The sequence below is a fragment of the Aedes aegypti genome, chromosome 1, assembly GCF_002204515.2.
Source record: "Aedes aegypti strain LVP_AGWG chromosome 1, AaegL5.0 Primary Assembly, whole genome shotgun sequence".
NCBI lineage: Eukaryota > Metazoa > Arthropoda > Insecta > Diptera > Culicidae > Aedes > Aedes aegypti.
The window spans coordinates 45,480,139-45,504,538 of NC_035107.1; the positions used below are offsets into that span (position 1 = coordinate 45,480,139).

The following is a 24,400-nucleotide window of genomic DNA, read 5'->3' on the forward strand; positions in this document are numbered from 1 at the left end:
TTACTATTTTTGAACAGTTCGGCAAATAGTTGCACGCATTGGTATTTGTCAGACAAGTTTCGTCAATTTGAGAGGCACGCTTAAAAATTTACACACGTGATATTTAACTCTTTCGCAATTATTGATCAAAGGTTATTTCATGGAGTCACGACGAAAAATGTGGAACAACGCATTTTATATGATATTTCTATGTTTGTTACTTATAATTTGAATCAGAAGAATGAAATAAATTATATTTTTTAAAGCCAAGTAGGAAATACTGCGCTATTGTGAAAATTGTTTTTAGCGTGCATTTCATTTTTTGTTTTTCTAGAAACCGAAGTGAAAAAAAATATTTACGACGTCAATCCAGCAGTGCACTGCATGCGAAAATCTCAGTGTCCGTGCTATTTTGAAATCCATTGGTGAATGGTGAGTGTTTTATGCATTAATATTTTCTTTAGCTTCTAATAATTTCTTTCTGTTTCGTTCTCTTTCCCCATCATAGCAGTTATTTTACATTGACGCAGCGCTAGAATGAGAAGCAACAACATTCAACCAGTTCCCGGGCAGCTGCCGGCAAAGTATTTATTCCTCAATGGTAGCGAAAAAGGACCAGACTCAAGCCAGAACCAGAGAAATAAGCCGAATTCAATGAATCCAATGTTTTTGGGAGCGTATCCATCGTTTGGGACCTACAAAATCACATTGCGCAGTGCTCCGAGGTGTTATCAATATAAAGGTGACAATTAGTGCAAATAAAGCGTGTGATAGAATAAGGGCGTAAATAACATGACCGATTTCTCTTCATCGATCCTCTCTTCGGCTAATAAAGGTTATAAGATGCAAGTTTGTTGGCATTTTTTCACCTCAAGATGCAAGTTTACATCGTTGCTTAGCGTCCCCAAGTGAAAATCTGTCAACAAACTTACATATTGTCACCTTTGTTTGCGAAAAAGTGATCGATAAAGCGAAATCCATCATTTTACGTACGTCCTTATTCTAACAAACACTTGAAATGTTTTTAAAAGTTGGTTTTATAAATCGAATAAAATGTAGTAATAACAAAGTAAAATAAAAACAAATAAATTAAATAAGTACTAATTGTCCTATTCATTGCTTATAATTTAAACATAAAGAAACAGTACCATATTCGGTAAAAATACCACAGCGCACCGTAAACGTACTATTCCATATACATTAATTGCTTTTATTCAAATTTAATAGTTTAACTATTCTGAAACTGTTTCCTTTACAGTAAATGGATCAAAACGTGAATGATATATGGACAATTGGGCAAATTGTGAAGGAAAAAAATTGTTCGAGAAAATCGGCGTTTTTGAATGGTTACATAAATTAACCGCCTATTCCCTATTATACTGTACTTTGTCTAATAACAATTTTCCAAACTGTAAAAACCGTTCATGATAGAGTAGACTTGTTGTTATTTTGGGTGGTATATGAAATTATTTAGATATTGTTGTAAATGGTTGTGGATAGTTTCGGAAACAGTGCAATTATGGTTCTTATTTATGCGGGATGTAATATGTTGTTAACAAAGTGTTAATAAAATCTTAAATGTGTTTTACCAAATTAGGATGATAGTATTGTCTAATAACACAGAACACCTAGATATAAGAAATGAATGTAATGTTTGGAATGATACTAATAAATAATTAATTTCAAAGAGGGCTCTCTGTAGGAAATTTCTTAACCCATTCAGTTAAGGAATTACTTTACTTTTCTTGAGCGAAACAGCATACTTAGCTTTAAATGCATCAAATGTATGCATTAAATCAGATGCATCAGAAGTGATCCACCCCTTGTACAGTATAGGCCTATTCACATGACGTCTCAAATCAGCTGATCGGGAAGCACTTTGACAGTTCTTCTATGAAAATGGCAGGCCCGTGTTAGCACCGGTCCTCCACCGATGTAAACAAATGCATAGACGGATCTGTCACATGAAAAGGCCTATAGTGGTTATCACGCCCAATGGTATAGGTGCCCTAGTGTAGATGTAGTTATGAACCTTAGAGGAAAACAATATGCACTCTGTCTCGAAAAATACCCAGAATCCGGGTGTAAATTTTTCAAATTGGGTAGTATTTCCATATGCATTTTGATTAGTCTGGAAAGCGTGTGCAAGTTTCTTTGAGGAAAACAAAAACAAACTGTGTATGACCAGCGTATGCTAGTCTACGTGTGTTCAAATGTCACTAAGCTCTATGCAATATAGCACAGACAAACAGACGTAACACTCTAATCATTTCCATCGCATAGCAGAAAAGTACCCAATTCTAATAAATATTTGGTAGTTGGCCACGCGAGGCGCTCGCATCGCTTTTGCTCGAGCTTGACGTTCGCTTACTACCGCCACCTAGTTCGCGTTTGGCCATATGAAATATTCTTAGCATTGGGCGTAAATTTTCATGTGACTTTGATTTAAATTGATAATTATTCGAGCCTTTAGGTCTGTTTGTATGTGACTCTAGTGTACATTGTCCAAACACTGATAAAAAGACATGTTAACGCTGACTATATTAAGGGTCAAATCAAATGTCAAGCTCCTCTGCTTAGGTTGAAAGCGACGATGCATTAGAGAAGATATATGTTAAAAGATGAACAAGATTTTTAGCTGTTATTTTCTGATCTTTGCTTGGTTGATTGTTCAACCATATTGAAATCTTGTTGAAGTTGAAATTTGCAATAATACCCTCAAAAGTTATCAACAACATTAATAGGTAATAACTTAATTATGTTGTTGCGTTTATAATATGTTATGATGCATTTCAAAAATATGTACAGCTCAAGTATTTTCTTAAGTCACCAAATGCATTTTAAAAGCGATACATAAACTCATGAGTTGCTTGTTGAGGCCAGCAAATTATATTTTATCTGTATACCGTACATAAAATATAATGGAGCTTTGGTTTGAATGTAGCAAGCTGAAGATCTTTACACTCAAAATACCAGCTGCTCCCTCAAGAAAGTGCTGGCACTCGGAAGTTTTGTTTTCGCTTGTGTTGGAAGTAACTGGAAATGTTCGAGCTCATGGATGAATGTCTTCCAATTTCAGCATCGAAGTTTCAACTTCGCTTTTATCGTCCACATTGAAACACTTGCTGGGGATCTCGTTCTATTGCAGTTGATTCTGTATTGAATAAGTAAAACAATTATAACTTCGTAGTTATGTTAGTTTCAATGGGTTATGCACTGGTAAATGTTTCTCAACATTTTAGTTTACGGCACAAGTACTACAGCGACTGCAATTGAGTTTCGCGTCTTCCCTTGCGGAGTCTTAAATTGCAGCTAAAAGGAATATCGTAAATTTTCAAGCTCCAATTAAGCGAATAACAACATTACATAGCTTCAGAACTATAATGATTAGGAAACTACGTATGAATGAATCGTATTCGCAGTATTTAACAAGAAATTTTCTTTCGTCTCTATGTACCAACGGTAATGCATTGCGAAAAATACCGGCAGTTGGGCCACACTGCACTCTACTGCAGCAATAAACCTCGCTGTAGCAAGTGCGGTGATCAACACGCCGAGGGTCCCTGCAAGACGGAACCAAAATGTACAACTTGTGGTCAAGCTCTTCACCAGCTTACCGCTTGCCCGAAGTACATAGAGCGGGAGAAACATACCATTAACTCGCTAAAACAACGGTCTAGACGATCTTATGCAGATATGCTGAAAAAGATTGCTCCGACTGTTGCTCCATCGGCCCATTCTAACAGTAGTAATAATATCTTCACGTCCCTGCCGGATAATGATCAAGGATCTGACTCTGAGGGTGGAGAAGAATATACCGTAATTGAGACAGGAACGAAGAGGAAGCGAGCGGTTGCAAAACGGCACTCGCAAAAGCACGCTTTACATAACGTTCCTGCTCAACAAACTCTTCAATCTCCTCTGGTAAAATTAAGAAGTGACGGAAAAAGCAAAAAAGCTTCTCCTCCAGGCTTTAAATTCTCAGCTGGAGACTTCCCGGCACTTTCAGGAACATCTAAAACCCCAGTTGTTCCAATTTCTCGCCCAGAAAATCATCAAACTCGTCAGCAGGAACAAAATGATGTTTCCGGAAAACTGACGCTTTCTGGGATAGTGGATATCATCTTCGAAACGTTGGAAATCTCACCCGCTACAAGACAGCTGATTACCATGACACTTTCTTTGGTGAAACCTTTTTCGAAGCAACTGGCTTCCAAATGGCCGATTCTTGAATCTTTCATATCTTTCGATGGATAATTTAGCCAATGAGGTCGGAGATATGATCGAAGTGCTACAGTGGAATTGTAGAAGCATTCTTAAAAATATTGATGCGTTTAAATTTTTAATTCATAGCACACGCTGTGATGTATTTGCTCTTTGTGAAACATGGCTTACTTCGGATAAAGATGTTACTTTCCATGACTTAAATACTATTTCGTCTGACCTGAGAAGATCTCCGTAGGTGAGCAATCGGTACGTACACTTCCTCCGCGGGAAGAATACCAGTTTTGGTCCACGTTGATCATCAACAGTACTTTACAAGCTCAGTGTAAACCGGTCCCGGGATCTTCGGTACGAAGACGATCTCCCACTCCATGGTGGGATGACGAATGCACTAGAGTCTATCGTGAACGATCCGTCGTGTTCAAAGAATACAGAAAACGTGGCACTCGGGATAATTTCGATCGGTATTCTTCTCTTGATCACAAATTCAAGAACCTCGTGAAAGCGAAGAATCGCGGTTACTGGAGAAATTTCGTCAACGTGCTAACACAAGAAACGTCGATGCGAACTCTCTGGACGGTCGGTAGAAGAATGCGCAACGCGGTATCGGTAAATGAGGATCGAGAAAGCTTTTCTCGATGGATTCTCGATTTCGCGAAGAAAGTTTGCCCGGATTCCGTCCAAGTGCAAACGATAATTCGTGACCATCCACTCGAACGAAACGAAATGGACCTACCCTTTTCGATGGTGGAATTCTCACTTGCTCTTCTTTCATGTACAGTCACCCCACGCAGTTGAATCACCCACAATTTATGAATCAGCTGACTTCAAAAGAGAAAATTATTATCAAACTTGTCACAAAACATCACAGAATTATTTTTACTGATAAGTGTCATGTCTACCTATCTCAAGTGATATTCCTTATGACTCTGGTACCTTTTACTTGTTCGTACCTACGGGATTTCTGAGCTATAAATACTGGCTGCCGTAAACTGAAAGGGAGACTTCCCGGACTGTGGACTGATTAACATATTATTTTATTCTTTATTTGCAGGATATAAAAGTGGCGACGAGGATCATGGAAACGTGTGTTGGCGATTATCGTTTTTCTTTGAGGTGGCGAGTTTGCCATTTTTATTTAATTAAGTATGGTGAAATTGCCAATTGTATTTATTTGAGTACGGTGAAATTGCCAATTTCAGTTGAACTAAATGGTTCTTTAGAGCTGACGAATTGTCGTATATTGTGAACATAGTTGTTCTTTTATGAAACGAGATATTATATTGAGATGAACGAAATTGTTCTTCAGTGTTGACGAAGTTGTCGAATGGAATGTTGAGCAATTCAAATCCAATGATTTGAATGTTTTGTTTCAGTCATGAAATAAGTAATATAAACATACAGTTGGGGAATTTTTAGGTATATTTTCGATTGTTCGTTGTATGAGTTGTTATAACGTGGATGTGGCTTTTTAAAGAGCTATTAGAAAGTTTCTAAGGGGGAAAGGACTGTCATGTCTACCTATCTCAAGTGATATTCCTTATGACTCTGGTACCTTTTACTTGTTCGTACCTACGGGATTTCTGAGCTATAAATATTGTCTGTTTCATTCACAACAAAACGCGCCGCCAACTTTCGAACAGACTGAAAAACAATCATCGCCAGCAAACCAATCAAAGGAGGTGCTTTGCTTTTGTGTTGGCAAGACTGGGGAAACGTCAAATGCCAGAAAATAAATCAAAGGAGGTGATTTGCCATTGTGTTGGTAAGACTGGTGTAACGTCAAATTCACAGCGGTTGCTTGGCTGGCGACGATTTTGGCGACGGTTTCACCGGCGACGATTACAAATCGTCGCGTCCGATAGGGTGCAAAATTTACAATACTGGCTGCCGTAAACTGAAAGGGAGACTTCCCGGACTGTGGACTGATTAACATATTATTTTATTCTTTATTTGCAGGATATAAAAATAAGAAACTATGTGTAAAAATAATTCTGTGATGTTTTGTGACAAGTTTGATAATAATTTTGTCTTTTGAAATCAGCTGATTCATAAATTGTGGGTGATTCAACTGCGTGGGGTCACTGTAATAATACTGCCTCATGAATGGACAGGATTAAGTTCAACTTGCTCAAAAACCTCCCAGACGCCGCGAAGAGCTGCTGAACTTATTCAATGCCTTCTTGGAGAGCAACATTGTTCCGGATGATTGGAGACAAGTGAGAGTTATTGCTATCCAAAAGCCAGGAAAGCCTGCATCGGACCACAACTCGTACCGTCCTATTGCGATGTTGTCATTTCTTCGAAAGTTGTTAGAGAAGATGATTCTCTTTCGACTGGAAAAATGGGTTGAATCGAATGGCCTCCTCTCAGATACTCAATTTGGTTTCCGCAGAGGCAAGGGAACGAGCGACTGTCTTGCGCTGCTTTCTACAGGAATTCAACTGGCCTATGCTCAAAAGAAACAAATGGGTTCAGTTTTCTTAGACATTAAGGGGGCTTTTGATGCAGTTTGCATAGATGTCCTTTCAGACAAACTCCACCAATGTGGATTTTCTCCTATCCTAAATAACTATTTGTATAATTTGTTGTCTGAGAAGCAAATGAATTTCGCTCATGGATCCTCAACAACTTCAAGAATTATCTTCATGGATCTCCCCCAGGGCTCGTGCTTAAGCCCTCTTCTTTACAACTTTTACGTAAGAGACAGCTTGCGGATGACGCCGTTGTTTCTGTTACAGAATCAGAGGCGGACGATCTGCAAGGACCATTGCAAGATACTCTGGACAATTTATCCACTTGGGCTGCGAAGCTGGGTATCGAATTCTCTCCGGAGAAAACTGAGTTGGTTGTCTTTTCTAGGAAGCGTAATCCAGCAGAGCTTCAAATTTTGGGTAAGGAAATCACTCAAGGCCTTTCACATATGTACTTAGGGGTCTGGTTCGACTTAAATGCACCTGGGGAAAGCATATTAAGTATCTGTACCAGAAGTGCCAGCAACGAATCAACTTCATGCGTACGCTCACAGGAACGTGGTGGGGAGCCCATCCGGAAGATCTGATAAAGCTATATCGCACAACAATTCTCTCGGTCCTCGAATATGGTAGTTTTTGTTTTCAATCCGCCGCGAGAACACACATCATCAAACTCCAGCGTATCCAATATCGCTGTATTCGGATTGCACTAGGCTGCATGAGCTCGACTCATACTATGAGTTTAGAGGTATTAGCAGGAGTACTGCCCTTATCAGATCGTTTCGCGGAATTGTCGTTGTGGCTTCTCATCCGCTGTGAAGTGTCAAATTCATTGGTGATTGAGAATTTTGAAAAGCTAATCGAACGTAATCCTCAAACAAGATTCATGACTCTGTACTACACGTACATGACTCTGGAGGTTAACCCTTCTTCGAATGTTTCCAATCGTAGTTTTGCTTCCCAGTCTTCTCCAATAACACTGTAGTTTTTGATCGGTCCATGAGGCAAGATATCCGTGGAATTCCAGATCTGCTTCGCTCGGAGCACATACAAAAAATGTTTGCAAGCAAATTCGGCCATGTCAGTTGCGACAAAAAGTTTTACACCGACGGGTCAAAAATAAATGATTCCACTGGTTTTGGTGTATTTAATGACGTTCATAGCGTCGCCCATAAACTTCAATGTCCTTGCTCCGTATATGTCGCAGAATTGGCGGCTATACATTACGCATTAGAGCGAATTGCCTTTCTTCCCTCTGATCAATACTTCATTTTTACAGATAGCCTCAGTTCTATAGAGGCTATTCGTTCAATGAGGCCGGTAAAGCACTCTCCGTATTTCCTTAGTGAAATACGATCTACTCTGAGTGCTTTATCGAATCAATCATATACTATCACCTTGGTATGGGTCCCTTTTCATTGTTCAATTCCGGGCAATGAGAAAGCGGACTCGCTCGCCAAGGTGGGCGCTATGGAAGGCAATATTTACGACCGAAAAATCGCCTTCAACGAATTTTTTACAATTGCTCGTCAACACGCCTTGATCAGTTGGCAACAAAAATGGGATGCAGGAGACATGGGCAGGTGGTTACATTCCATTCTCCCGGAGGTGTCGAAGAAACCTTGGTTTAGGGTTTGGACATAAGTCGAGACTTTATTAAAGTAATGTGTCACCTCATGTCCAACCATTATTCTTTAGGCTCGTATTTCTATAGAATAGGGCTCTCAGACAGCAATCGCTGCAGCTGTGGTGAAGGCTATCAAGACGCCAATCATGTGGTTTGGGATTGCCCCGAATACGGTGTTGCCCGATCTGATTTATATGTATCCCTCAGGGCCCAAGGGAAACCAGAAAAGGAGGACATTAGAGATGTGTTGGGTAAACTTGACTTGGAATACATGAAGCTTGTGTATGATTTCATTAAGCAAGCCGCAATTGCCGTTTGATTCCCCCGTCTTGTTGTTCCACTCGTCCACCTCGTGTCCCCTCGAAATCTGTTTTTTCTTGTATCGTTACAAGTTGTTCAGTCCTCTCTACGTTAGTCCGGCAGCAATTGCATTTAAATTGTATTTAAATACACAAAAACTACACGCTGCTGACTGTTAACGTCACGCCCCGTTATCCTATCCCTTCCTGTATATTATTGTTACCCCCAACCTCGACCAAACCGCGAGTTTTACGGTTCCCCAAAGCTAACACTATAATTAAGAAGAAAACATGAAATTGTCAAAATAAATAGGGTTCTAAACAGTGTTGCCACAAGTACAGATTTATCTGTACAGATTTTCGAATAGTTTTTGGTACAGATTCTGTACGGTACAGATTCCAGATTTTCACCGGAAAGTACAGATTGGTACAGATTATTGGATTGGCGATTTTTGTAACACAAAATCCAAAAGATGTTTGAAATTTGAAACTAATTTCCACGAAACTATTATTGAAAGATACAATTTTCCATAGAATTTACTATTTAAAGAGTGAAATTATTTCAATAAAAACTGTGTTTAATTTCCAAATAAATTAGGATTAAAGTTTATTTCAACAATTAATGTTGTGTGTGGTACAGATTTTGGGTACAGATTTTCAGTATCTCTTGTACAACACTGGTCCTAAAGCCCTGTCCCAATTTTAGTGCCAAACGCTTAAGTTTAGGCCACATTAGACATTATACAACGATACATCTAAAGAGGAGTAACTTAGTCTAATTCGTATTTACACTGATAATGTCAGAGGCCTCCACAGTTATATTGTTTGAAGTTGGATTTTTTAACTTTTAAACTCTTCAGGGAGTATGATCAAAACAAAATTATAACTACAATGAGCTAATAAATAACAAAATTTTCTAGCCTTTATCAAAAACAAACTGATGGCATTGTATCAACAGTTTGTTGAACCTTCATGTATATTGGAAACTTCCCATTGATGCAGCATCTAAAACATCAAAATTCTTATAGTTGCCTCAGCATTTGGCCAAATTTTGCGACCTTCAGAGCATATGAATTCCTTGATAATTGAAGATTACAAAGAAAAAAGTCTACGAATACTGTTGAAATATTTAGCTGACGGTGGAAGCATTTCGGCCACATCAGGAATTTAAACAATTTTGAGAGTTTGTAGGTGAATCATGAAAATAGTAAATCAATTTTCTTACAAAGTCATCAAAAAACAGCTTCTCATGAGCATATTGAAATGTTATCATATATTAAGTCATAACATCTTCACAATGAAAGCAGAACACATTTTTGACCTTTACACTCGATTTTCTAGAACACCAACTCTTTAAATTGTGACAATTAGTTTTCTACCGTCAGTTGAATTTTGCAACGACGCTGATCTGTTTTCGACCTACTGCAACAGTAGTGGTAATGATTTCTATTGCAAATTTCTGCGCATAAAGATTATTCTCCAAGTCATTCTCATTCTTGAAAAACTCGAAAACATATTTAAGGAACAACACATAATAAGAGCGGTTAAATGGCATGACACTAATTTATTGTAATCTTTCTTAATTCATTTTAACCATGCAGAATATAAAACATACTTGAACTCTTCAACTCAATTTTTTTCTTCATCAAAAAATTTCTTCTCAATAAGTATTTTAAAATTTGCAAAACCCCCCCTAGAGCCAAATCCTGGTTGCGCTACTGTTGAGCGGGAAATATTGCTAAAGAAGGTGCAGTAAGATGCTCTTTCTTGTTATTGAATAAAAACAAGATTTCATTAAAAATTTTAGGACCCAATTTCAAAGAATACGGCTCCCTAATGCCTGAAGGCGCATGAGCCTTGTAAATAAATAATGAAGTTAAAAAAAAGAAATTTTCGACCAAAATAGAAATTGTCTAAAGACGGAGTTGAAAATTTTATGAAAATTATGCGTTGAAGTTGACTAAAACATATAAGTAAATGTGCCATCTAACAAACCAGTAGACCATAGTAAATAGATCTAGCATTTGGTGAAATTACCATAATATGTAATAACTGTTACTATTTAGTGGCATTGTGAAGTTAAATATGCCAATAACAGTTTACTATGTATTTTTGCCAGTGAAATTCCACTTCATTTTTTTTCATTTTTTAATACAAAACAGGTAACACATTTGTTTAGGTGTAGTCTTTATGAGCATGAGAAGCGTGAGCGTGAGCTAGTGAGAACATGAGATTTATTGTTTGACAAACCTTTCGCTTTTATTTTCCAAGCCGCGTCTTTCCCATTCAAAGTGATACAGTTTACCGGAACAAAACATTGATAAAAATAGTAAGTATTATCGGAATAATCCCGTTAAATGAACCAGAACATAACCCTTGATTCTTCGTTACAGTGGCTCCCGTGGACGACGACACTAACGAGGCCCCCTATGTGGTGGAAAAAGTGATGGACCGCCGCATTACGGCAGCCGGCAAGATCGAGTACTACCTCAAGTGGAAAGGCTACACGGAGGCGGACAACACCTGGGAACCGGAAGAGAATCTGGACTGCCCGGAGCTGATTGCCAAGTACGAGGAGGTCCGCCGCCAGAAAGAATTCAAGGAAGCGAAGAAGAAATCGGCCAAGAAGAAGCTGGAGGAGATTGCCAAACCCCGGGGATACGAGCGGGAACTGCAGCTGAAGGCCGTCGTGGGCGCAACGGATTGCGGCGGGGAGCTGATGTTCCTGCTGCAGTGGTTCGGCTGCGACGAGATGGACATTCTGCCGGCTTCGGTGGTGAACGAGAAGGATCCGGCCGTGGTCATCGAGTATTACGAGGCCAAGAGCAAGGTGGTGGAGAAGGCGCGGGAACGAAGCAAGTTTGCCGCCTACGAGGAGGTTGGCGGAAGTGTGGAACCGGCGCCGAGCATGCCAACTGAATCGTTGGAGCAAATGATGCAAGCTTAGAAGTGTAAGGAACTATATAGATTTAATATACAACTACTTTTGGTATAAGGCCATTCAGACGAACTTGTCGTCGTCGATTAGAATTTTCCCAAAGGCTCCTGTCCGAAACGCCTTGATCATATGCCTAGCGGCCAGCATCGCGTCCGGTCGGATTACGAAAGAACCATCATAATGTCGCACACGGACCGTTTTATCCAGGTGCTTCGATCCGGCTATCAGAACTTCGGCGATGGAATCCGTTGGCTCCTTGAGGCCCATCAGCTCCACGTATTTGAAGTTCCCCCGTTTGTTCAGCAGATAGAGTAGGTAATCGGCTATAAGTTCCTCGCCCACCAGGTGATCTTGTAGGCAGGATACCAAAGCCAGCCGCAAACCGGTTTCTGTGTCCGCAATGTTGGGCTTCAGGATGCCCGGGGTGTCCAGCAGATAGACCAGTGGGTCTTCGCTGATCTTTATTTTGTTCAGCACGCTGCGGGTAATGCCGGCTACGGCCCCCACCTGGGAAGCTCCCTTCTTGTTCAGGTGACGATTCCGAAGGACGTTGATGAGGGACGATTTCCCCACGTTGGGAACACCAATGATCATGATGCAGTACTCTTTCTGATCGGCTCGGTTGAACCGGTTGGAGCTGAGAATGAGATCCTGGGCCAGGGGCATTACCTTTCGGATGCCGTTGCACGATCTGGAAGCAAAGGTCATTAGTTGATTTGGTTCAAACGGAATCAAGGTTAGAAGCGAAATGTGATTGTGCTTGACTCGCTACCAGCCCTGCCGGAATCTACTGTGCAATATACTCACTGGTCCTTACAGTTGGTGAACAGAATATGCCGTGCTTCCGAATCTTCCTGCTGCAACCGATCGACAATCTGTCCCTGCAACCGGCGATCGATCTTGTCCTTCTTGTTGAGCACCAGGATGTGTGGTTTGACGCCACTGATCGTGTACCGGAACTCGGAATTGCGTCCCGACAGGGGAATCCTGGCGTCGTGCACCTCGATTACGCAGTCCACCTGTTTGAGCTTCTGCTGCATCTGTTTCATGCCTTTGCCCATGTGGCCCGGGAACCAGTTGAGCAGATCCCGGTTCACCGTTGGAAACACCGTCCGGAAGGTGTTGCTCATGCTGAATTTAGGTGCTATCACTGCACTGTAGTGGAGGTTCACTATTTCAAGCATAATTCTTCATTCCGACGTATCTGCAAAAATAAACAAACCAAGATTTGTTTCGCATGGGCTTGACAAACGCATAATCTACATATTGAGCCTACAAAAGTATTCCTAAAACCATTTTTCGATTTTTTGAAATAAATTTCAATTCTGCCCTATGTGCACTTTACTCATTGTTTTTAATTTGGCTACATACACCCTACGTTTGCAAAGCGACTCAACTGTCAACACTGTTCATGCTAGCACATACACCGTACATACGCTCATAGTAAAGCGACCTATATGCAGAATCAAAACATAAAATTTGAATCAGCAGATACGTCATACCGTTTCCGAATCACTAAACATGTTGGAAATCGAGAAATTGGGATTTCTACAGCTGCAGCTAGCTGACGCGTCGGCAAACTGATGTGGAACATTCGTTCGTATTCGGTTCTAGTCAATATTTCTTACCAATTTTCTCACAAGAACTGTTCTCCATCTACTTTTGTTACTCACGGCTCCGTCCGCGCTCCTGTTAGTCCAGTTGAAATTGGAAACATTCGGAAACCCAATATTCGTTGTAGTTAAACGTAGAAACTGTCGAATTTACTAACTTTATTAGGTTTTATGGGAATTTGCAAACCGGTGTATGTGCATCTTCAAAATAATACTGGTGTATACGACGTGACGCATGTGAAAAACGAACTGTCAAACCGACGCATCAAGCAAGGTGTATGTATCAATCAAGGTATGGTATCGACGAATCATCATGGTGTATGTGAGCGGCACAAAGCAAAAGGGTTTATTCGATAATTTCACCAGTTTTTCAATCCAATTCAAAACAAATCTGAATTGTTTAATAGTGGTTAGAAACAGTGTTCTTTTCTTCAACTTTTACAAGACACAGCAATAGAAAAAATGTAAAAAATTTTAAATAGGATTTAAAATGCTTTACAATATGTTGCATCGCATTTTTCTCGATTTCATGCAAATGTTAGATACGCCGATTTGAAGAATTATGCTTGATTTTGTTACCACACTTCGCGTGTTATCTTGGTGCCGAGTTGAGCAAGTTGCTTGTTTTGCTCCTGAAGTGGGTGGTGAAACGAGAAACTAAGCGAACGGCCGAGAGGGCAGTGATGCCAGACGAAAAGTGATGATTACACCGTACGCGAAAAGAGAGCCACAGATCTACACAGTAAAAAAATGAGCAGCCGAACCCAAAAATAAAAATATTCACCGAATTACACCCCAACCCAAGGGGTGGATCACTCTTGATGCATTCGATGCATCGAAAAAAATAAAAAATATCGTACAAAGCTCATTGCTTACTTTAGATCGTATACTGCTTCGCGTTGAAAAATGGGTTAACCAACGTGCGAAGTTTGATTTTTGACCAACTTCGCCGCGTCGCAACTCGATTCTCAATAGTGCGCATAATGCACACGGTGAAGGGCATAGATGCGCACTATAGCGAAGCGACTCGCGACGCGGCGAAGTTGGTCAAAAATCGAAGTTCGCACGCTGGTTCACCCATTTTTAGTCGCGAAGCAGTATATCTCTAGCGAAAACAAAACATGTCAAATTTGATGATGCATCGAGAAATTGAAAATCCAAAACATACATAGTTCGATACAATTCGATGTGATTCTTGTCAAGAATTTCTGGAAATTGAAGGGTAATCGCTATTCTAATGAGAGCAATTATCCAATTTTTTTTTCAGCTACTAAACATAACTATTGAGGTAGATAAAACATATTCAAAGACGTTGTCCATTTTGCGGAAGTTATTTTTAAATTCATGTTCGGATATTTCGACCCATAGAATCCTTCAAAAAAGTGACTACAGTCGTTAAGGGTCAAAAAAGGATAACGGCATCCGCTTACCGCGACGACTAATTTCCGGTACGTCCTGTTTTCACAAATCTCATTGCTGTTAGCTGACAAAACCTCAGAGAAAAAGACAAACATACTTTGGAACTGAGAGACCATATATCTTCAGTGCAACTTCGCGCGAGAAGACAAAATACAAAATAAAAGGAAAGAAGGGACTGTGGATACTGGTCCTTCATACCCCCAAAGCAAACGAAAATTTTAAACCGGCATCCCTAATATATGAAAAAAATAATCGTGTATTATTGATTTACTGTATAGTTAACCTAAAGCTAAAATCAGGCCTGCCCAAAATATGATTTGCAGCCTCGTTTTGTGCGATTCGTGGAGAACTTGAAGACCCTTCCCATATCTGGCCCTTTCGCTACTCTACTAACTCTCCTCTACTAATTTTGTTCCATTATATCTTTACATTATTACTTGACTTTTCTAAATTATCAATAATAAATCAAGCAAGTATAGAAGGGTAAAAAAAATTATGAGTATTGAATACAATGAAATCCAAAAACTTTCTTCTATATGTTTAATGACAAAATTGAAATTTTATCAAGTTCGAACAAATAATGTCGATAAAAAATTAAGAACCAAGAGCAACCTCATTGAACAATTACATTCTCACAAATAACTGAGCAAACAAATAATTGACAGATTCAGAGGCAAATTTAAAGATCATACAATTTTAGACAGGATTCTAACATGAGTTTCATGGAAAACTTGAGCAGGATTTTTACAAAATGTTAAACAAGATTGTGACATAATCCTAGCCAATAGGGTCCTAAAGGCCTGTCCCAATTTAAATGCGAAACGCTTAAGTTTAGGCCAAAAACACATTTTTACTCAATTTTTTAATAATTTTCTTTTGTTTATGACCAAAAAACATTTTTTTTAGATTTTGTCACATTTCTTGGCTTAAACACAAATTTTGGGTGTATTTTGCTTTCCGTGTCCCTTCCGAAATGTCAGATAGGAACAACCCCAGTGTTGAAACTAAAAGCCCTGTGGTGTTTTTGTCGATTAAGCGAACGTCAAACATGATCAAAAGTGTCAAGGTTCATTTATGGACCCAATTTTTAAATTAAAGTTTAAATATGATGTAGTCGTTATTTGAGCGGGAAAAATTGCTAAAATAGTTGCAGTAACATGCTCTTTCGTGTCAATAAATAAAAACAAGATTTCATTAAACATTTTAGGACCCAATTCCGAATCCGGAAAAGTTCTTACACAAAAATATAAACTTTTCCACATTCCAGAGCAGGATTTTAAAATGAGTCTCGGTGGGGATCTGACGGAATCCTAAGAATAATTTTCAAAGAAATTCTAAGGGGGCGTCCACAAATTACGTAACGCTATAGGGGGAGGGGGGAGTAGGCTCAAGCATTACGGCTCATACAAAAAATTGAAATTTTTCATACAAAAAGCGTTACGGACGGGGGGGAGGGGGTCGAAATTTTCCAAATTTCGTGTTACGTAATAAATGGACGCTACCTAAGCAGGATTCTCGCAAAATACGGGACTTTATTCTAAAAAAGCCCGGCACAGTATTTTAAAGTTGAGTTGAGATTCTGACAAAATCCTACGAAAATTTCTGACAGAGTTCTAAGAACGATTTTTATAAAATCATGTATAGAATACAATCATTGGGATCCAAACAGAATTTTCAAAAAACAATTCGGGATTTTTTCATATATCTCTTTCATTTGAACATACCATTGCTGTATCTGAAATTTGGGGACGGGATTTTAAAAATGTGTTAGATACAATGGATATGTTGGAGGAAATATTATTGTCCAACTACTAGTCAATATTCGATGCGATGTATGAATATCATCCAGTTTTTGTATGGACCGTAACATCGTTAGGACACCCACCCACCCCCTCCAGCGTTATGAAATTTGTGAATCGGCCCAAAAGTGCTAATTTTTTGGGGGTGTGATATGCAAACTCCAAAAATTTTTAAAGATAACAATACCGAATGTTCACCAAGGTTGAAGTAAGTGTTGCGTGCCATACAGTCGGCCGAATCACAAATGTTCATGTGACTGGCAACACTGTTTAAGAAGAATGAATAAAAAATCAAAACCATAAAACTTGAGCCGAACAGAAAAATAGAATGCTTAACAATATAGCAATACTCTTCAACTGTATTCCAGTTTTTCATGAAGGGTTCAAAATTTTGTCGTAGCTGGCAACATTGCTTAAGTGAAATTGCGCCACCAGGCAGTACAAGTGTGCATGCAACTTATGTTTTGCGGATATCTCAGGATCCTGACCACTTAGAAGGATGGCGTCTTCGGCAAAGTTGTTCGGTAGCTCAAGGGCTATTATTATTGTAGTCAAGAGAATCGAGGTTTTTCCACCAGGCAGCCCTAGTGAACATGAAACTTTTGTTTTGCGTCTATCTCAGAATCCTGGCCACTTAGAAAGATGGCGCCTTCGGCAAAGTTGTTCAGTAGCTCAAGCGCTTTATAAAAGCCTGCGATTCAAAATTTTGCCACCAGGCGGCGCTAGTGAACATGAAATTTTGGTTTTGCGGATATCTCAGGATCCTGACTACTTAGACATGGCATCTTGGGCAAAGTTGAGCTACTCAACAAGTTCACCGAAGACGCCATCTTTCTTAGTCGTCAGGATCCTGAGATAACCGCAAAACAAAAGTTCTATGCTCACTAGCACCGTTTGGTGGCAAGATCTCAAATCTCTTGGCTAGAATAATTTGGGATACGCTAAGGGCTGTATTTGAGCGTCGCGGTGTTGCCGGGCAACTGTTCGTCAGAAAGCAGCTACTCACATTGAAGTATGTGGAGGGAGCTGGTGTTAGTTTGCCGGAACACGTATTGCAGTTTGACCGTATAAAGCTAGGTATGCTGTTCCGCTCAAGAAAAGTAAAAATTTCTGCTCAAGAAATGGTCAAAAAATTTCCTACAGTGAGCTCCATTTGATATGACATTTCTTTTCAACTGCGTACTGCGATCAAAGAAAAATGCTTTTCTTGAGCATTTCCCACGCATCGAGATAGGCGATTACTTTTCTGTTGAAGTGCATACTTCGCTTAATTCGGGAGTTAAAGAAAAGTGGCGCGGCAGTTGAGGACTCCGATGCAATTTGCCATTTGTTATTAACATTAACATTCCCGGTGGTGTAACGATGACCTTGCTGAAGAAGCGATTACTCGATGTTGACTTGAAGAAGAAGCAGTTGGCCACTGACGATGGCAATGAGAATGTTGCCATGACGAGCAGGCATGTGTGGAGGAAAATAACATGTTTCCGATGTGGAAAAGTGGGACACAAACAAGCCAGTTGCCGTGTATCAGTTGTTCCCGAACCAAGTGGCAACGGAAGAGTGAAATATGGAAACAGAAAAACTGACGTAGTTGTTGAAGATGAGCGTGGATCGGACCATGCAGATATTTTTTTTTCATTGCATCGAAAGAAGAGGAATTAGTAAACATGCAGTGGTTCCTGGATTCTGAAGCGACGGACCACATGGTAAAGGACTCTAGTTACTTCAGTAAAATGCGAAGTTTGAAGAAACCGGTGGAAGTAGTAGTGGCGAATGGAGCGAAGTTGACTGCTAAATACTGTGGTGATGTAGTTTTGTATCCAACTGTTGGGAACAAAAGGAGGAAATGCATTGCGAAAGACCTCCCTGGCCTGAGCTGCAACCTTTTTTCGGTGAATAGAGTGACGAGATCTGGTTTGCAGGTTAGATTCGTTGAGAATCGAGCGGAGATTGTGGAGAACGATACAGTGATTGCAGTTGCTCCTTATCCAGGCAGACTGTATGGGTTGAATGCGCTGTGTGAGAGCAAGCAACGTAGCTAATTGGTGAGCAGTGTCGGCTGGCAGGAAGATGCTAATTGTGAAAAGCACTGATAAAACTGATGAGATTTCCTATAAGAAGAACTGAACGAGCGATTTGGAGAGAAAAAGATGTGTGAAGAATTAAGTTTTGATCTGTGTTCGATGAAAAAATGATATGTAAAGATGTGTTTGTATAAGATGATGAATGTAATGAACTTTTGTTGTTAAAAGTTGCCTATGTGTGCAAAGTGTTTTCTAGATGACTATTTCAAGATGGATCTGTGATAATAACTGCAGTGGCGCGGGAAGTGGGTAGGACAGGTAGGACACGTCCTACGCACAAAAATATCTGGAGAGGACAGTCTAAGGATTGTCCTACCCATAATTCAACAAGAAGTGATACCACTACATAATTTCTACAGCCAGCTCTGTACACTGCAAAAATTGCATTAATTTTCTGTATGTGTAACGACACATCATTGTTAAAAACAATCTCACACATTAATTTTATATAAATAGGATTCATCCAAAGTTCATGACAGAGTGCTATTAAATCAAAAATATGTGTGAAAACACATAGCAAAAATCTATGTAGTTTCACACATAATGCCTATATGGAGAAGAACCGTCATGAACATCGACAGACAAGGTCGAAACTGGACAGCAACCATTTTGTTGTTGCTCATACTTGTGTAACCGGCAGGAAAATTTTCAGTCAGCATTTAATTCAGTAAGTATCAAAGATACAACATTATCATTCAGTTTATTACAGAGCTTGATAATTCCATTTCAGCGATTCGTGATTACGGGTGATCGAATTGATCGAATTTCAAGTTTTGTGACCAACCTGAAAGATACCCAGTATCATAAGCAGCATGAAAAATCGGCAGCTCTTCACATTGTTCCTGCCAACTATTCCACCAGGGCCTGGTTTCCTTGGTGCAACTAACTTGTTTCCCTTTTGAGGACCCAGATCATCTCCATCAACTAATTGCCGATGCCCTCGAATCTTTCCTTCGAACGAGTCGGAAGGTTCTGCCTGTACCATGCAATACAGTGTAGCGCTGGATTCCAAATCACGAATTTTAGTCAACAGATTTATTAGCGGTAAATCAAATGCAAGAAAATAAATACATATAATTGCAAAAAAATAGTCTTCTGATTTAGAATGTCACTGAACCAACTCAGAATTTAATATGAAACCTGCATTCATTATAACCATTAGTGAGGTTGATGTTTTGTATTTGTGCTGACACATAAATTCAATATCCGTTAAAATGAACCCCAACTATTTGTATCACACATAGGTACCATTTGTTATCACAAATTGCAAAAATCTATGTGGGCCACACATGCTGACAATATGAGGAATTTTATCAGTGCAGTGTCAAGAAATAAAATTCCCATTGTGCGCGCGCGGTCAGGTAAATCGCAAACGGCACATGAATTAAAAATCCATCACGGTTTGCCTCGCAATTAGTGATGATTGAATGATGCCGGTGTCGTCGTCGCATGCTAGAGCGATCAGTAAAGAGCTAAAACTTATCAGCAACAGCTTTGTTGACGTTTTGATTTGGTAAGAAATTGTCGATCGTATCGAAATACACACACAGAGAAGACTGCAAAAATGCTACCGTCGCCCGACCCGAGCGACGGGAACCTAGATAAAACTTTGTTTGCCATTTATCTCCGTTGAAAACTTAGCATTCGAAATTACAATTGATAACTAAATATTAATTATTCAATAGTGGCCCTGTAAAGGGTTGTTGTTTGAAATTGTGCTTCAATGGAATTTAAACGCCTTCGCCACGGATACGACGAGCCAGCTGGATGTACTTCGGCATAATGGTGACACGCTTGGCGTGGATCGCGTACAGGTTGGTACCGAGATCACTATAATGAATTGTCGGGCACTACTGGTTTGCTTCTACATTTCTCCGGATACCACAATGAAGCAGAAGAAGTTCTTTATGGCGCCCTTCGAGTATCAAAAGGAGACCATGCCAATCATCGTGACAGGTAACTTCGACATCGATTTGAGCAAAGAGGAGTACACAGAGTTAGCGGACTTCATGGACAAGAGCCTCAACCTTAAACTGGCTTCAGAATCCACTAAAGCAACCAATCTTAGTGGATCATGAATGGACCTAACGTTCAACCGGTAGATTTGTTTGGAGAGCAAAAGTTACCGCTCATGCTTCGTCTTCCATCGACCGGTTCTATCGGTGTTGAAGTGTTAACCGAACCAACCAAATAATAACACTCAATGTCCATAATAGATCAGAATTGACATGCAACAAATAGTTTGAAAATTGATTAGATTTTTTGTCAGTACCTAGAAATCTTTCATAAGTTCGTGACGGTCCTAAATCAGGAAATAGAAGAAGCTAACGTTATCCAACGTCAACTTGGCGGTCGTATCTCGGAAACAACCTTTTACTTTTTTCGTCCACATTGAAACACTTGCTAGGAATCTGTTTCAGTTTCAGTTGATTCTGTATTGAATAAGTAAAACAATTATAACTTCGTAGTTATGTTAGTTTCAATGGGTTGTGCACTGGTAAATGTTTCTCAACATTTTACAGTTAACTCTCCCTTACTCGATATTTCGTATCTCGATATCGAGTTAGAGAACCATAGTAAACGTTGGTTTCCATGGCTAACTCGATGGTCCCTTGGATCGCAGTTGCACTGATTTTGTGTTCTGTAACTCGATGCCTCCCTAACTCAATGGTCCCTTCAATATTTAGTTATGGAGAGTTGACTGTAGTTTAGGACACAAGTACTACAGCGACTGCAATTGAGTTTCGCGTCTTCCCTTGCGGAGTCTTAAATTGCAGCTAAAAGGAATATCGTTGATTTTCAATTTAGCGAATAACAACATTACATAGTTTCAGAACTATAATGATTAGGAAACTACATATGAATGAACCGTATTCGCAGTATTTAACAAGAAATTTTCGACCAAAATAGAAATGGTCTAAAGACGGAGTTGAAAATTTAATGAGAATTATGCTTTGAAGTTGACTAAACATATAGGTAAATGTGCCATCTAACAAAACAGTAGACCATAGTAAATAGAACTAGCATTTGGTGAAATTACCATAATATGTGATAACTGTTACTATTTAGTGGCATTGTGAAGTTAAATATGCCCATAACAGTTTACTTTACTATGTATTTTTATCAGTTGAGTTTCACTTCATTTACAAAACAGATAACACATTTGTTCAGGTGTACAGTCTTTATGAGCATGAGAAGCGTGAGCGTGAGCTAGTGAGAACATGAGATTAATTGTTTGACAAACCTTTCGCTTTCATTTTCCAAGCCGCGTCTTTCCCATTCAAAGTGATACAGTTTACCGGAACAAAACATTGATAAAAATAGTAAGTATTATCGGAATAATCTCGTTGAATGAACCAGAACATTACCCTTGATTCCCCGTTACAGTGGCTCCCGTGGACGACGACACCAACGAGGCCCCCTATGTGGTGGAAAAGGTGATGGACCGCCGGATTACGGCAGCCGGCAAGATCGAGTACTACCTTAAGTGGAAAGGCTACACGGAGGCGGACAACACCTGGGAACCGGAAGAGAACCTGGACTGCCCGGAGCTGATTGCCAAGTACGAGGAGGTACGCCGCCAGAAGGAGTTCAAGGAAGCGAAGAAGAAATCAGCCAAGAAGAAGCTGGAGGAGATTGCCAAACCCCGGGGATACGAGCGGGAACTGCAGCTGAAGGCCGTCGTGGGCGCTACGGATTGCGGCGGGGAGCTGATGTTCCTGCTGCAGTGGTTCGGCTGCGACGAGATGGACATTCTACCGGCTTCGGTGGTAAACGAAAAGGATCCGGCCGTGGTCATCGAGTATTACGAGGCCAAGAGCAAGGTGGTGGAGAAGGCGCGGGAACGAAGCAAGTTTGCCGCCTATGAGGAGGTTGGCGGAAGTGTGGAACCGGCGCCGAGCATGCCAACGGAATCGTTGGAGCAAATGATGCAAGCTTAGAAGTGTAGGGAACTATATAGATTTAATATACAACTACTTTTGGTATAAGGCCATTCAGACGAACTTGTCGTCGTCGATTAGAATTTTCCCAAAGGCTCCTGTCCGAAACGCCTTGATCATATGCCTAGCGGCCAGCATCGCGTCCGGTCGGATTACGAATGAACCGTCGTAATGTCGCACACGGACCGTTTTATCCAGGTGCTTCGATCCGGCTATCAGAACTTCGGCGATGGAATCCGTTGGTTCCTTGAGGCCCATTAGCTCCACATATTTGTAGTTTCCTCGTTTGTTTAGCAAATAGAGTAGGTAATCGGCTATGAGTTCCTCGCCCACCAGATGGTCCTGCAGGCACGATACCAAAGCCAGGCGCAGCCCGGTTTCCGTGTCCGCAATGTTGGGCTTCAGAATGCCCGGAGTGTCCAGCAGGTATACCAGTGGGTCTTCGCTGATCTTTATTTTGTTCAGCACGCTGCGGGTAATACCGGCTACGGCCCCAACTTGGGAGGCTCCCTTCTTGTTCAGGTGACGATTCCGGAGGACGTTGATGAGGGACGATTTCCCCACGTTGGGGACGCCGATGATCATGATGCAGTACTCTTTCTGATCGGCTCGGTTGAACCGGTTGGAGCTGAGAATGAGATCCTGGGCCAGTGGCATTACCTTTCGGATGCCGTTGCACGATCTGGAAGCAAGGATCATTAGCTGATTTGGTTGAAACGGAATCAGGAATGGTAGCGAAATGTGATTGTTTTTTACTCGCTACCTGCCCTGCCGGAATCTACTGTGCAATATACTCACTGGTCCTTACAGTTGGTGAACAGAATATGCCGTGCTTCCGAATCTTCCTGCTGCAACCGATCGACAATCCGTCCCTGCAACCGGCGATCGATCTTGTCCTTCTTGTTGAGCACCAGAATGTGCGGCTTGACGCCACTGATCGTGTACCGGAACTCGGAATTGCGTCCCGACAGGGGAATCCTGGCGTCGTGCACCTCGATTACGCAGTCCACCTGTTTGAGCTTCTGCTGCATCTGTTTCATGCCTTTGCCCATGTGGCCCGGGAACCAGTTGAGCAGTTCCCGGTTCACCGTTGGGAACACCGTCCGGAAGGCGTTACTCATGTTGGATTTCGATTCTTTGTGGTATCACTGAAGGTTCACTATTTTGTTATCACTCGCGTGCGTAATCTTGGTGCCGATAGGTGCCGATGTGCCGATCGCTCAGGCTCAACTTTGTTTTGCTAATAAAGTGGGTGGTGAACGAGGAAGAGCGAAGAGAGCGAACGACTGGAGAGGGCAGTGATGCCAGATAGGAAATTACACCGCACGCGTGAAAAATCAGAGCCACAAATCAATGAGAATATATACCGAGGTGAGGAAGAAGACATTTTGTGTGCGTGACATCTATGTACGGTGCAAAATGTTTCACAACTACAAACGAGCGAGCTCCCATAAGAAGCCGTGTAAATTAGTGACGTAGTTATTTTTGTTTACGTTTTTTCTCTTTACTAATACATAGCCGTTGCTTCTTCTTCCACACCTTAGTATATATTCTCATTGGCCACAAATCTAACCAAATGGACCGATGCACGAGTTCACTAATTTGACGTTTGAGCTGTGCCGAATTCACTGGTTTCCATGGTCACGTAAATAACACGGCACCGCTCAAACGTCAGATGGTGAACTCGTGCATCGGTCCATAGGCCATGGACCAATGCACGAGTTCACTCGTTGACGTTTGAGCGGTGCCGTGTTATTTACGTGACCATGGCAACAAGTGAATTCGGCACCGCTCAAACGTCAAATTCGTGAACTCGTGCATTGGTTCATAGGGGAAGTGGTTCACCTAGAGTGAATTTATGTCAGAGAAAAAGTAGATTTTCTGTCAATTCTCATACAAAATCTACTTTTTCTCTGACATAAATTCACTCTAGGTGAACCACTTCCCCTGGCCTATTCAGGTCTTAACAACATTTAACGAAATGTAAGGCTACATTACTACCA

At 40.7% G+C, this 24,400-nt stretch overlaps 4 protein-coding genes and 1 long non-coding RNA gene across 7 annotated transcripts; 3 read left to right on the forward strand and 2 right to left on the reverse strand.

Moving 5' to 3' along the window:
* Positions 1–350: 350 nt before the first annotated feature.
* Positions 351–1,068, forward strand: LOC110674410. The gene is made up of 2 exons (XR_002498837.1): positions 351–411; positions 488–1,068. It is a non-coding gene; the product is annotated as an uncharacterized LOC110674410 (long non-coding RNA).
* A 9,761-nt stretch (positions 1,069–10,829) lies between these two features.
* LOC110675614 (chromobox protein homolog 1-like) lies at positions 10,830–11,625 on the forward strand. The gene is made up of 2 exons (XM_021841113.1): positions 10,830–10,932; positions 10,997–11,625. Coding segments are annotated over exons 1-2 (555 nt in total). The 5' UTR covers positions 10,830–10,931; the 3' UTR covers positions 11,551–11,625.
* On the reverse strand, positions 11,554–13,835 carry LOC5578999 (mitochondrial GTPase 1-like). 3 transcript variants are annotated; one of them, XM_021840924.1, is made up of 3 exons: positions 13,726–13,835; positions 12,349–12,716; positions 11,554–12,232 (listed from the first exon to the last, which is right to left on the reverse strand). In XM_021840924.1, exons 2-3 carry the CDS (start codon positions 12,669–12,671, stop codon positions 11,605–11,607), a joined length of 951 nt encoding a protein of 316 aa, XP_021696616.1. In that variant the 5' UTR covers positions 12,672–12,716; positions 13,726–13,835; the 3' UTR covers positions 11,554–11,604. The 3 variants fall into 3 exon arrangements, with proteins under 3 accessions (XP_021696616.1, XP_021696566.1, XP_021696520.1); XM_021840874.1 differs by lacking the exon at positions 13,726–13,835 and adding an exon at positions 13,215–13,630 and having other exon boundaries at positions 12,349–12,745; XM_021840828.1 differs by lacking the exon at positions 13,726–13,835 and adding an exon at positions 13,170–13,630 and having other exon boundaries at positions 12,349–12,745.
* Positions 13,836–21,670: 7,835 nt separating this feature from the next.
* LOC110675634 (chromobox protein homolog 1-like) lies at positions 21,671–22,480 on the forward strand. Its single transcript, XM_021841209.1, has 2 exons — positions 21,671–21,779; positions 21,844–22,480. Coding segments are annotated over exons 1-2 (555 nt in total). The 5' UTR covers positions 21,671–21,778; the 3' UTR covers positions 22,398–22,480.
* On the reverse strand, positions 22,401–23,671 carry LOC110675593 (mitochondrial GTPase 1). The gene is made up of 2 exons (XM_021841016.1): positions 23,196–23,671; positions 22,401–23,079 (listed from the first exon to the last, which is right to left on the reverse strand). Exons 1-2 carry the CDS (start codon positions 23,516–23,518, stop codon positions 22,452–22,454), a joined length of 951 nt encoding a protein of 316 aa, XP_021696708.1. The 5' UTR covers positions 23,519–23,671; the 3' UTR covers positions 22,401–22,451.
* Between the last annotated feature and the right edge of the window lie 729 nt (positions 23,672–24,400).